This window comes from Petromyzon marinus, unplaced genomic scaffold (assembly GCF_048934315.1).
Source record: "Petromyzon marinus isolate PM22_M1 ecotype Great Lakes invasive population unplaced genomic scaffold, UKy_Petmar_22M1.pri1.0 PM_G_Scaffold_79, whole genome shotgun sequence".
NCBI classification, from domain to species: Eukaryota; Metazoa; Chordata; class Hyperoartia; order Petromyzontiformes; family Petromyzontidae; genus Petromyzon; species Petromyzon marinus.
Genome location: NW_027423034.1, coordinates 119,478 through 132,820, shown reverse-complemented (window position 1 = coordinate 132,820; position 13,343 = coordinate 119,478). Strand labels below are relative to the sequence as shown.

General features: G+C 49.3%; 2 protein-coding genes across 2 annotated transcripts; both read right to left on the bottom strand.

Moving 5' to 3' along the window:
• Positions 1-3,602: 3,602 nt before the first annotated feature.
• LOC142921024 (MAD2L1-binding protein-like) lies at positions 3,603-8,815 on the bottom strand. Its single transcript, XM_076062915.1, has 2 exons — positions 8,451-8,815; positions 3,603-6,031 (listed from the first exon to the last, which is right to left on the bottom strand). Exons 1-2 carry the CDS (start codon positions 8,601-8,603, stop codon positions 5,516-5,518), a joined length of 669 nt encoding a protein of 222 aa, XP_075919030.1. The 5' UTR covers positions 8,604-8,815; the 3' UTR covers positions 3,603-5,515.
• A 978-nt stretch (positions 8,816-9,793) lies between these two features.
• LOC142921023 (heat shock protein HSP 90-alpha-like) lies at positions 9,794-11,336 on the bottom strand. The gene is made up of 3 exons (XM_076062912.1): positions 11,136-11,336; positions 10,850-10,997; positions 9,794-10,440 (listed from the first exon to the last, which is right to left on the bottom strand). The coding sequence occupies exons 1-3, from the start codon at positions 11,319-11,321 to the stop codon at positions 10,148-10,150; spliced, it is 627 nt and encodes a 208-aa protein (XP_075919027.1). The 5' UTR covers positions 11,322-11,336; the 3' UTR covers positions 9,794-10,147.
• Positions 11,337-13,343: the final 2,007 nt, after the last annotated feature.

Sequence of the window (13,343 nt, the reverse complement as noted above, 5' to 3'; positions counted from 1 at the left end):
TGGTATGTGGATTTGACACACACCAGGGATTGAGTATGGTCTGTGGATTTAACACACGCTATGGATTGGACATGGTCTGTGGATTTAACACACGCTATGGGTTGGGTATGGTCTGTGGATTTTTACACACGCTATGGGTTGGGTATGGTCTGTGGATTTAACACACGCTATGGGTTGGGCATGGTCTGTGGATTTAACACACGCTATGGGTTGGGCATGGTCTGTGGATTTAACACACGCGATGGGTTGGGCATGGTCTGTGGATTTAACACACGCTATGGGTTGGGCATGGTCTGTGGATTTAACACACACCAGGGATTGAGTATGGTCTGTGGATTTAACACACGCTATGGGTTGGGCATGGTCGGTGGATTTAACACACGCTATGGGTTGGGCATGGTCTGTGGATTTAACACACGCTATGGGTTGGGCATGGTCTGTGGATTTAACACACGCTGTGGGTTTGGTATGGTCTGTGGATTTTTACACACGCTATGGGTTGGGTATGGTCTGTGGATTTAACACACGCTATGGGTTGGGCATGGTCTGTGGATTTAACACACGCTATTGATTGGACATGGTATGTGGATTTGACACACACCAGGGATTGAGTATGGTCTGTGGATTTAACACACGCTATGGATTGGACATGGTCTGTGGATTTAACACACGCTATGGGTTGGGTATGGTCTGTGGATTTTTACACACGCTATGGGTTGGGTATGGTCTGTGGATTTAACACACGCTATGGGTTGGGCATGGTCTGTGGATTTAACACACGCTATGGGTTGGGCATGGTCTGTGGATTTAACACACGCGATGGGTTGGGCATGGTCTGTGGATTTAACACACGCTATGGGTTGGGCATGGTCTGTGGATTTAACACACACCAGGGATTGAGTATGGTCTGTGGATTTAACACACGCTATGGGTTGGGCATGGTCGGTGGATTTAACACACGCTATGGGTTGGGCATGGTCTGTGGATTTAACACACGCTATGGGTTGGGCATGGTCGGTGGATTTAACACACGCTTATTGGTTGGGCATGGTCTGTGGATTTAACACACGCTATGGGTTGGACATGGTCTGTGGATTTAACACACGCTATGGGTTGGGTATGATCTGTGGATTGAACACACGCTATGGGTTGGGTATGGTCTGTGGATTTTTACACACGCTATGGGTTGGGTATGGTCTGTGGATTTAACACACGCTATGGGTTGGGTATGGTCTGTGGATTTAACACACGCTATGGGTTGGGTATGGTCTGTGGATTTTTACACACGCTATGGGTTGGGTATGGTCTGTGGATTTAACAAACACCAGGGATTGAGTATGGTCTGTGGATTTAACACACGCTATGGGTTGGGCATGGTCGGTGGATTTAACACACGCTATGGGTTGGGCATGGTCTGTGGATTTAACACACGCTATGGGTTGGGCATGGTCTGTGGATTTAACACACGCTGTGGGTTTGGTATGGTCTGTGGATTTTTACACACGCTATGGGTTGGGTATGGTCTGTGGATTTAACACACGCTATGGGTTGGGCATGGTCTGTGGATTTAACACACGCTATTGATTGGACATGGTATGTGGATTTGACACACACCAGGGATTGAGTATGGTCTGTGGATTTAACACACGCTATGGATTGGACATGGTCTGTGGATTTAACACACGCTATGGGTTGGGTATGGTCTGTGGATTTTTACACACGCTATGGGTTGGGTATGGTCTGTGGATTTAACACACGCTATGGGTTGGGCATGGTCTGTGGATTTAACACACGCTATGGGTTGGGCATGGTCTGTGGATTTAACACACGCGATGGGTTGGGCATGGTCTGTGGATTTAACACACGCTATGGGTTGGGCATGGTCTGTGGATTTAACACACACCAGGGATTGAGTATGGTCTGTGGATTTAACACACGCTATGGGTTGGGCATGGTCGGTGGATTTAACACACGCTATGGGTTGGGCATGGTCTGTGGATTTAACACACGCTATGGGTTGGGCATGGTCGGTGGATTTAACACACGCTTATTGGTTGGGCATGGTCTGTGGATTTAACACACGCTATGGGTTGGACATGGTCTGTGGATTTAACACACGCTATGGGTTGGGTATGATCTGTGGATTGAACACACGCTATGGGTTGGGTATGGTCTGTGGATTTTTACACACGCTATGGGTTGGGTATGGTCTGTGGATTTAACACACGCTATGGGTTGGGTATGGTCTGTGGATTTAACACACGCTATGGGTTGGGTATGGTCTGTGGATTTTTACACACGCTATGGGTTGGGTATGGTCTGTGGATTTAACACAAGCTATGGGTTGGGTATGGTCTGTGGATTTAACACACGCTATGGGTTGGACATGGTCTGTGGATTTAACACACGCTATGGGTTGGGTATGATCTGTGGATTGAACACACGCTATGGGTTGGGTATGGTCTGTGGATTTTTACACACGCTATGGGTTGGGTATGGTCTGTGGATTAACACACACTATGAGTTGGGTATGGTCTGTGGATTTAACACACGCTATGGGTTGGGTATGGTCTGTAGATTTTTACACACGCTATGGGTTGGGTATGGTCTGTGGATTTAACACACGCTGTGGGTTGGGTATGGTCTGTGGATTTAACACACGCTATGGGTTGGGTATGGTCTGTGGATTTAACACACGCTATGGGTTGGGCATGGTCGGCGGATTGAACACAGGTCGGTGGATTTAACACACGCTATGGATTGGACATGGTCTGTGGATTTAACACACGCTATGGTTTGGGTATGGTCTGTGGATTTAACAAACGCTATGGTTTGGGTATGGTCTGTTGATTTAACACACGCTATGGGTTGGGCATGGTCTGTGGATTTAACAAACGCTATGGTTTGGGTATGGTCTGTGGATTTAACACATGCTATGGGTTGGGCATGGTCTGTGGATTGAACACAGGTCTGTAGATTTAACACGCTATGGATTGGACATGGTCTATACATTTAACACACGCTATGGTTTGGGTATGGTCTGTGGATTTAACACAGGTCTGTAGATTTAACACACGCTATGGATTGGACATGGTCTGTGGATTTAACACACGCTATGGGTTGGGCATGGTCTGTGTATTGAACACAGGTCTGTAGATTTAACACACGCTATGGATTGGACATGGTCTGTGGATTTAACACACGCTATGGGTTGATCATGGTCGGTGGATTGAACACAGGTCTGTGGATTTAACACACGCAATGGATTGGACATGGTCTGTGGATTTAACACACGCTATGGGTTGGGCATGGTCTGTGGATTTAACACACGCTAAGGGTTGTGCATGGTCTGTGGATTGAACACACTGCATGGGTTAACCATGGTCTGTGGATTGAACACACTTCATGGGTTGAGCATGGTCTGTGGTTTGAACACAGGCTGTAGGGTGGGTATGGTCTGTAGATGTAATATGCTTTGGGTTTAGCAGCGACTGTAAAAACACGATTTAAAACTATGTTTTATTCTACCAGGTAAGGCCTGCTGAGTTATATAGCTCTTTTTCAAAAGCCATCTGGACATAACTGATAGCTCAACGAAGCGGTGTATGTGGAAATTTATAGCACCCAAATACTAAAATTTAACACACATCTGGTTAACAAGTGGCATATGCTGCTGATAGGTTGACCAAGGCGACACCAGTAATTTGGTTGTTCTTGAAACCGTCTCCTATGTACTGGGTGAGGTTTAGCACTTGGCCAGTGCAGGACTTGCGCGGCTGGAAATCAGATTGTTCTGGAAAGAGTTGTTCCTCCAGTATAGGTGATTGCTGCTTCAAGATAAGTCTCTCAAAAAGTTTGAAGAGGTAGCAGAACAAGGACATTGGTCAGACGCTCTTAGGGTCAGATGGGTCTTTTCCTGGCTTTGGAAACGTGACAAGTCTTCCGTGTCTTGGGTATGAGCAAAGAAATTTAACATTCTCAAGAGCCAATCCCTTGTTTTTAGTGCAACATTCTTTAACTGTTCAGTGCAGATGTCCGAATGCCTGCTGCCTTGACAGTCTTTATACCCTTGATGGCTTCCAGTGCCAATAAAGACCGGTAAACTCTTTCCACTGCAGTTCATCCAGCATGAGCCTATGAGTCTTGCAAACATTAAAACTTTTCAACATATAACATTCACCATGTATATGCTTTCGGTAAAATGAAAACAAAAACTATTAAATAAATGAACTATTAACATTATCATGAAAACCAGCACTGTTCAATTACTCTGCATGACATTTTGCAAAGCACCAATGTTGTGGGTAACGGCTACAAATTGACAACTTTTATGACAAAGTTTATCTCACAAAATAATCAGGAAATAACATTTTAAAAACCATAATCAGTATAGATTATCACAATGTGATGTTATTTTGGAAATGGATAGTGTTATTTCGTAATTGCTTATGCCTATAAAGTAGAGAAAATGGCTATTATTCCCCACAAACTTTGTTACCAAAGCACATACTTTGCTTTTGAGGGGGGGGGGGTCGACAATTTTCGGGAACCTTTTATATCAAATATTTACTCCCCAATTTCTTAACTCTTTAGACTTCTGCAAGCCTCTTATAATTTTGTTAGTGGAGAAATGGGCAAACGGCCCACCAGGCTTTCACAATAGCTGAGTATCTGTGTATGTATATGTAATGCTTCCACAGAGTACTTTTTCGCTCTTGTCTTGATAAATTGGCCGCAGACATGGCAAAATGCGTCTGCCGGATGCTTGCAGCCTCTTGATGCCATCTCAGAAAAATGCAGATATGTATCCACTTAGGCAGCTGGAACTAAACTGAACTGGTGGGCTTAAGGCCCCTGTATTTATACTATTTATATTACTGGAAAGTTCCAGAATGTTCTAGAAGTTACTACAAGTTTACTCAGCACTGAATCTATCTGGAATGTTCTGGAAAATAGGATAATTTCTAAATATCACTCTCCTGGTCACAAAAGCAAAGTTTGTGGGGAATAATAGCCATTTTCTGTACTTTTGAGGCATAAGCAATTAGGAAATAACACTCACTACCCAGGAACAAAAAAAATTGTGTTATTGCAGACCTTGAATCGTACGATGTACTAAAGTGTCCCCATACCCTGGACACCCTTGCAAGCACTATATTCCAGCTCGACTTCCCTGGCTTCCAACTGCCATGGGAACAACGGGGCAGCACATACCCGGACCCACACGAAGCACGCGAGTTGCAAACGCCCGATGCACAAGTTGCGAATCAGAGACTCTCCTGTGTGCAACTGCGGCTCCGAAATTAAAACCACGTAGCGCGTGAATTCGCACTGCCCCAAATATAAACGTGAGACTAGGCAATTTAATGGATGAATACGTTTACGGCAGAATCTTTAATAGTTGGCCTTGATTGACCATAAGGAAGGAGATTCAGATATAATATTGAAATAAGTAATATTAAAATTTGCAGTATCCCTAGAATTTTGGCCTAGCTGGTCCCATCCATCAGCCCCTCTAACCCTGGCCTGACCCACTGTCCAGGACGCCCTTGATGGCCACAGGGGCCTGGAACCACACGCAGTCGTTCTCGCATGGCTGGCCGAGGGCCGTGCCCAGCGGCTCCTCCAGGCTGTTGCTAAACGCGACGACGACCCTCCTCCCGCGGTTGGGCAGCTTGTAGTTGAGCTTGGGATTGAACCAGTCGACGCCGCAGTCCCTGTGCGCCCACAGCAGCAGTGTGGCCGAGGTGACAGGCAGAGCGCGCGGCTCGCCAAACACATTCTGCACGAAGAGTGAGTGAAACACGTGGCGGCTGTAGCGAGCGTGGCACAGTGAATCGCCGCTGCCTCCCAGCGCCAGCTCGTGGAAGTCCAGCTCGTAGAGCTCAAGCGGCGACATGGGGCTCGGCCCTAGCAGGATGAGGACCCGGGGCACGTGCGACAGGGAGAAGAGCGTCTCCAGGTGGCCGCTCAGCTCGTGCAGGGCCGTCAGCATGCGTGCTTCTTGCCTTAACCTGGGGGGCACCTCTGCCTGCAGGGAAGAGGGGAGGGAGGCGTTCACACCAGGACGAAAGCCACGGTCTTCAGCCACCAACAGAACTGCTGCCCTGAGATGCAATTGCGGATATTATAAACATCACGTCCAGCATTATTACGTTGTGTCCCACATCAATATATCCACCTCTACCATCACCGTCACCACAAACTAGAGGCCGACCGAAATTCGGTTTGGGCGCCGAAAGTTGGCAAATGGCCTCTTTCGGCATAGTTTTGGTTTCGGCCGAAAGTAAATTTTTAACTTTCGGTCTGGTTTCGTTTTCGGTCGGCCTCTACCACAAACATCGCAACAGTCACCTGTCACACCATACTATCACCACCACTATATCCGGCACATATTATCCATCATCACATTCACCTCCACCATCACATTTAACATCAGCAGCAACATCGACTATCACCCCATCCAACATTAAACTGCCACCTCGCCACCATCGCCACATGTACGAGTCCTTAAGAGATGCTGTAGTTCAGCGACTGTACTCCATGGGTACAGCATCATCTAACACGTGAAGGACACCAGCCATAATGATAAAATGTATCTTTACTTTTTATAATCTCACTAGCTTGACTACCTGGCTGCGCCCGGGACGCCCGGCCGTCTTTGTCTCCCCAGTGGCGATGTTCACACACCACACCAGTTACTCGTTTGAGTCGACCTAGGGGAGGCCCAGGACCGGTTCAAATAATCGTGGTGGCCGTGAGCGGGAATCGAACTCGGGTCGCCGGGTTTGTAGTGCGGCGCGCTAACTGCTACACTACAATGCGTTACTCTTCCACACACACACAGACACACACAGACACACAAACACAGACAACGCTAACCACTACACTACAATGCGTTACGCTTCCACATGCGTGGGTCACGTGACAGAACTGAAATCACAGCTCACTTGCCGTGCAAAAAATAAATGCATTATTGAGCTCCCCAACCCCCCTCCGAAAAATAAGAAAGTGTATTTTTATAATTTTTGCATGGTGTACAGTCTGGAAAGTACCCACATGGCAAATTTCCAGTTTGTTGCATGTCGGGAAGTACGCTAAACATTTCGAACAGACACACAATCACAACTTTGCCTTTTATATATATGGAGATTTCTATTACTGTATAAACATCACCGAAATTATTAAAACCTTAATTTCATGTCGAATGTAGCCCGCTCGTGTCCACCCTTCGCGTCCACAGCCGCTCCGCCTCCACACACGACCCGGGGTCAGGTCTAAACCAATCGGTGACCTTGCGCCCACACACCGAAACCCAAATTGCTGAACCCTCAAAGCCTACACCCCTGCACACTCCACCCCTGCACACTCCACCCCTGCACACTCCACCCCTGAACACGCCACCCCTGCACACTCCACCCCTGAACACTCCACCCCTGCACACTCCACCCCTGAACACGCCACCCCTGCACACTCCACCCCTGAACACTCCACCCCTGCACACTCCACCCCTGAACACTCCACCCCTGCACACTCCACCCCTGAACACGCCACCCCTGCACACTCCACCCCTGAACACTCCACCCCTGCACTCTCCACCCCTGAACACTCCACCCAGCACACTCCACCCCTGCAGACTCCACCCCTGAACACTCCACCCCTGCACACTCCACCCCTGAATACTCCACCTCTGAACACGCCACCCCTGCAGACTCCACCCCTGAACACTCCACCCTGCAGACTCCACCCCTGAACACTCCACCCTGCACACTCCACCCCTGAACACTCCACCCCTGAACACGCCACCCCTGCAGACTCCACCCCTGAACACTCCACCCTGCAGACTCCACCCCTGAACACTCCACCCTGCACACTCCACCCCTGAACACTCCACCCTGCATACTCCACCCCTGCACGCTCCACCCCTGAACACTCCACCCCTGCACACTCCACCCCTGAACACTCCACCCCTGCACACTCCACCCCTGAACACTCCACCCCTGCACACTCCACCCCTGAACACTCCACCCCTGAACACTCCACCCTGCACATTCCACCCCTGAACACTCCACCCCTGAACACTCCACTCCTGAAAACTCCACCCCTGAACACTCCATCCTGCACACTCCACCCCTGAACACTCCACCCCTGAACACCCCACCCCTGCACACTCCACCCCTGAACACTCCACCCTGCACACTCCACCTCTGCAGACTCCACCCCTGCAGACTCCACCCCTGAACACTCCACCCCTGAACACTCCACCCCTGAACACTCCACCCCTGCAGACTCCACCCCTGAACACTCCACCCTGCACACTCCACCCCTGAACACTCCACCCTGAACACTCCACCCCTGAACACTCCACCCCTGAACACTCCACCCTGCACACTCCACCCCTGAACACTCCACCCCTGAACACTCCACCCCCACCTCACCACTCCCCTCACCAGGTGGCTGTGGAAGTGCAGCAGCTGCGGGTAGGGAAGCGGCAGCTGGCCGCGCTGGTACAGGGCGTGAGCGAAGATCTCCCAGACCAGGGCGCCAAGGCTCCGCTGGCTCACGGCGCCGCGCACCGTCACCTCGCAGCGCCGCGCCGACATCGCCGCCACTCTTCTCTCCTTCCTCCTCCTCTCCTTCCTCCTCCTCTCTCCTCTTCTTCCTCTTCTTCTCACTCCCCTCGCTCGCCCGGCTCCGCTGGCCCGTTAGTCGTCTCCCAGTTAATAAACTGAACAGTTCAAAACGGCGTCACGTGGCCTACCCACCGGAAAAGGGCACGACGGGAAGAAGGGGCGCGGCTTAGGTGAGGGGAGGGGTTTGGTGAGGGGTTTGGTGAGGGGTTTGGTGAGGGGTTTGGTGAGGGGAGGGTTTTGGTGAGGGAGGGGTTTGGTGAGGGGAGGGGTTGGTTAGGGGGGTTTGGTGAGGGGAGGGGTTTGGTGAGGGAGGGGTTTGGTGAGGGGAGGGGTTTGGTGAGGGGAGGGGTTGGTTATGGGGGTTTGAGGGGTTTGGTGAGGGGAGGGGTTTGGTGAGGGAGGGGTTTGGTGAGGGGAGGGGTTTGGTGAGGGGAGGGGTTTGGTGAGGGGAGGGGTTTGGTGAGGGGAGGGGTTGGTTAGGGGGGTTTGAGGGGTTTGGTGAGGGGAGGGGTTTGGTGAGGGGTTTGGTGAGGGGAGGGGTTGGTTGGGGGGTTTTAGGGGGGTGGTGAGGGGAGGGGTTGGTTGGGGGGGTTTGAGGGGGGTGGTGAGAGGCGTTGCGTGGAGAGGTAAGGGGGAATTTTTATTTAAAGCTTTCGTGACTGCAGTAATTCATATTCTTAGCTCTTTCGGTAAAGTCACGTTGAAGGGAAACAATAAAATAATAAAATATATACAAAACAATAAAAATTCTCACGACGTTTCGACCATAACACAAACGGTCATCATCAGGTGTGAAAAGCAATGGCAAGAAACATTTGAAAGAAGTGTCGGTATTTATTTATTTCTAAACGGGTGTTTTATTTCTTTTAAAAAAAACCAAAAAACCGTTAGCATCACGGGCAGTGATTTGGCAGTTTATTTAGAAGGACAAGTCCATCTATGTTCTGAAAAGAGGAGGGGGAAGACGAAAAATTAATGTTTGCTGTCTGAAAGAGCTGAGAATAGGTTAGCGGGAGTTGAGGGGAGGGGTTGGTTGGGGGGGGTTGAGGGGGGTCGTCAATGTAAACATGAAGATTGATGAGGGGACTGACCATCGTTGAATAAGTGACTGGATGGAGTGCTGCATCAACCATAAACCTACTCTACATTGAATTATAACAAGCACAGCGAGGTAGGAACTGGGTGCCGCAGTGTTGAGATGTTAACTACCTCGCCTGGTATACAGGTCGTGGGTTCGATCCCAGTCCTGACACCTGGATATTTGGAGTTTGCATGTTCTCCCCGTGGTCACATGGATTTTTCTCCAGTACCTCCGGTTGTTCTCTCCACATTTAGAAACATGCATCGAGAGTATATAGCTCCTAGAAATTTCCACATGATAAGCCACTTCATTGGGCTATCATTTGTGGCCAGATCGCTTCTAAGAGCTGTATAGCTCAGTGGGCCTTGCCTGGTAAGCTAAAAATAATTTAGTTTCAGTTTGGGGGTGGCTCCCCACCCCAGACAGGTTCACATCACAAGTCCTGCCGAGTGCTCACCTTCTCCACCTTCTTCTCCAGGATCTCCTTGACCACCTTGCAGAGATTCTCAAACTTGGCCTTGGCCTCCTCCTGTCTCTTTTTCTCTTCCTCATCTTCCGGAAGCTCCATGCCCTCCTTGGTGACGGAGACGAGGGTCTTCCCGTCAAACTCCTTCAGCTGCTGCACGCAGTACTCATCGATGGGCTCCACCATGTACACCACCTCCAGGCCACGCTTGCGCACGCGCTCCACAAACGCAGAGTTGGCCACTTGCGCTTTTGACTCGCCTGCGAGCTAAATCGCGGTTCACAAATTAGCCTTCCGGCACCACGGCCTCGTCTAACGGTTTGGCAAATTCCCGCTCAAATGAGCATCGCGACGATGCTCATCTCCCGTTTACAGTCCCATTCCAAATTCCTTTGGCGAAGACTAATCTAAAGGAGAACCACTGTTAACAACCACAAAGTGGAATGCTATTTATAGACCGAGGGACGATTAACAGTCTGCAAAGCTTCACAATTAGATTACTTGTACAGTCTACACTTAAATTCAATACTTGGGCAACGTTCTTAGCCAGGAAGTGCTAGCAGGCTGTGTGAAGAGCAGCGTGTGTCGTGCAGCAGTGCGTGTGTGGTGCCATGGAGTGTGGTGTCGTGGCGCGTGTGGTGCTGTTGGCACGTGCGTGTCTGCCCGCACCGGTGATGTAGTAGATGTGCTTCTGGTTTTCTTTCATTCGAGACACGTAGTCCTTCAGCGAGCACATGTCCTCGCCCGACATGGACGTATGGTAGCGGAGCAGCTCCGCCAGCTTCTTCCGGTTCTGAGAGTCCTCGTGGATTCCCAGCTGTGGGGAATAACGATAAAAGGCAGAGCGACAGGGTCAGATTTCCCCCTGACGAACTGAACGACGGGAAAAGCACGAATCGCAAAATATTCAAATCCACACCGCTGCAGAAATTCGGCAAATGGTGAGAGCATCCACCTTGATGTTTTTGGAGAACTGCTCATAGAACTTCTTGTAGTTATCTTTGTCCTCGGCGAGCTCCGCGAACAGCTCCATGGACTTCTTGACGATGTTCTTGCGGATCACCTTGAGGATTTTGCCCTGCTGCAGCATCTCACGCGAGATGTTGAGGGGAAGGTCCTCGGAGTCCACCACTCCCTTCATGAAGTCTGCAAACGGTGAACATTCACGGCTTTAGTATTTATCACTGTAAAAACTCTAGAGAAACCATTGAATAGAAGTGCTTTAAGGGAGGAAAAAAATGACATTGTTTACGAGTTGCTCTCAAGCCTGCATGCATCCCCGCTTACTGGATTTAACACACGCTATGGGTTGGGTATTGTCTGTGGATTTAACACACGCTATGGGTTGGGTATGGTCTGTGGATTTTTACACACGCTATGGGTTGGGTATGGTCTGTGGATTTAACACACGCTGTGGGTTGGGTATGGTCTGTGGATTTAACACACGCTATGGGTTGGGTATGGTCTGTGGATTTCACACACGCTATGGGTTGGGCATGGTCGGCGGATTGAACACAGGTCGGTGGATTTAACACACGCTATGGATTGGACATGGTCTGTGGATTTAACACACGCTATGGTTTGGGTATGGTCTGTGGATTTAACACACGCTGTGGGTTGGGCATGGTCTGTAGATTTAACAAACGCTATGGGTTGGGCATGGTCTGTGGATTTAACAAACGCTATGGTTTGGGCATGGTCTGTGGATTTAACACATGCTATGGGTTGGGCATGGTCTGTGGATTGAACACAGGTCTGTAGATTTAACACGCTATGGATTGGACATGGTCTATAAATTTAACACACGCTATGGTTTGGGTATGGTCTGTGGATTTAACACAGGTCTGTAGATTTAACACACGCTATGGATTGGACATGGTCTGTGGATTTAACACACGCTATGGGTTGGGCATTGTCTGTGGATTGAACACAGGTCTGTAGATTTAACACACGCTATGGATTGGACATGGTCTGTGGATTTAACACACGCTATGGGTTGATCATGGTCGGTGGATTGAACACAGGTCTGTGGATTTAACACACGCAATGGATTGGACATGGACTGTGGATTTAACACACGCTATGGGTTGGGCATGGTCTGTGGATTTAACACACGCTAAGGGTTGTGCATGGTCTGTGGATTGAACACACTGCATGGGTTAACCATGGTCTGTGGATTGAACACACTGCATGGGTTAACCATGGTCTGTGGATTTTTACACACGCTATGGGTTGGGTATGGTCTGTGGATTTAACACACGCTGTGGGTTGGGTATGGTCTGTGGATTTAACACACGCTATGGGTTGGGTATGGTCTGTGGATTTAACACACGCTATGGGTTGGGCATGGTCGGCGGATTGAACACAGGTCGGTGGATTTAACACACGCTATGGATTGGACATGGTCTGTGGATTTAACACACGCTATGGTTTGGGTATGGTCTGTGGATTTAACTCACGCTGTGGGTTGGGCATGGTCTGTGGATTTAACAAACGCTATGGATTGGGCATGGTCTGTGGATTTAACAAACGCTATGGTTTGGGTATGGTCTGTTGATTTAACACACGCTATGGGTTGGGCATGGTCTGTGGATTTAACAAACGCTATGGTTTGGGTATGGTCTGTGGATTTAACACATGCTATGGGTTGGGCATGGTCTGTGGATTGAACACAGGTCTGTAGATTTAACACGCTATGGATTGGACATGGTCTGTGGATTTAACACACGCTATGGGTTGATCATGGTCGGTGGATTGAACACAGGTCTGTGGATTTAACACACGCAATGGATTGGACATGGACTGTGGATTTAACACACGCTATGGGTTGGGCATGGTCTGTGGATTTAACACACGCTAAGGGTTGTGCATGGTCTGTGGATTGAACACACTGCATGGGTTAACCATGGTCTGTGGATTGAACACACTGCATGGGTTAACCATGGTCTGTGGATTTTTACACACGCTATGGGTTGGGTATGGTCTGTGGATTTAACACACGCTGTGGGTTGGGTATGGTCTGTGGATTTAACACACGCTATGGGTTGGGTATGGTCTGTGGATTTAACACACGCTATGGGTTGGGCATGGTCGGCGGATTGAACACAGGTCGGTGGATTTAACACACGCTATGGATTGGACATGGTCTGTGGATTTAACACAC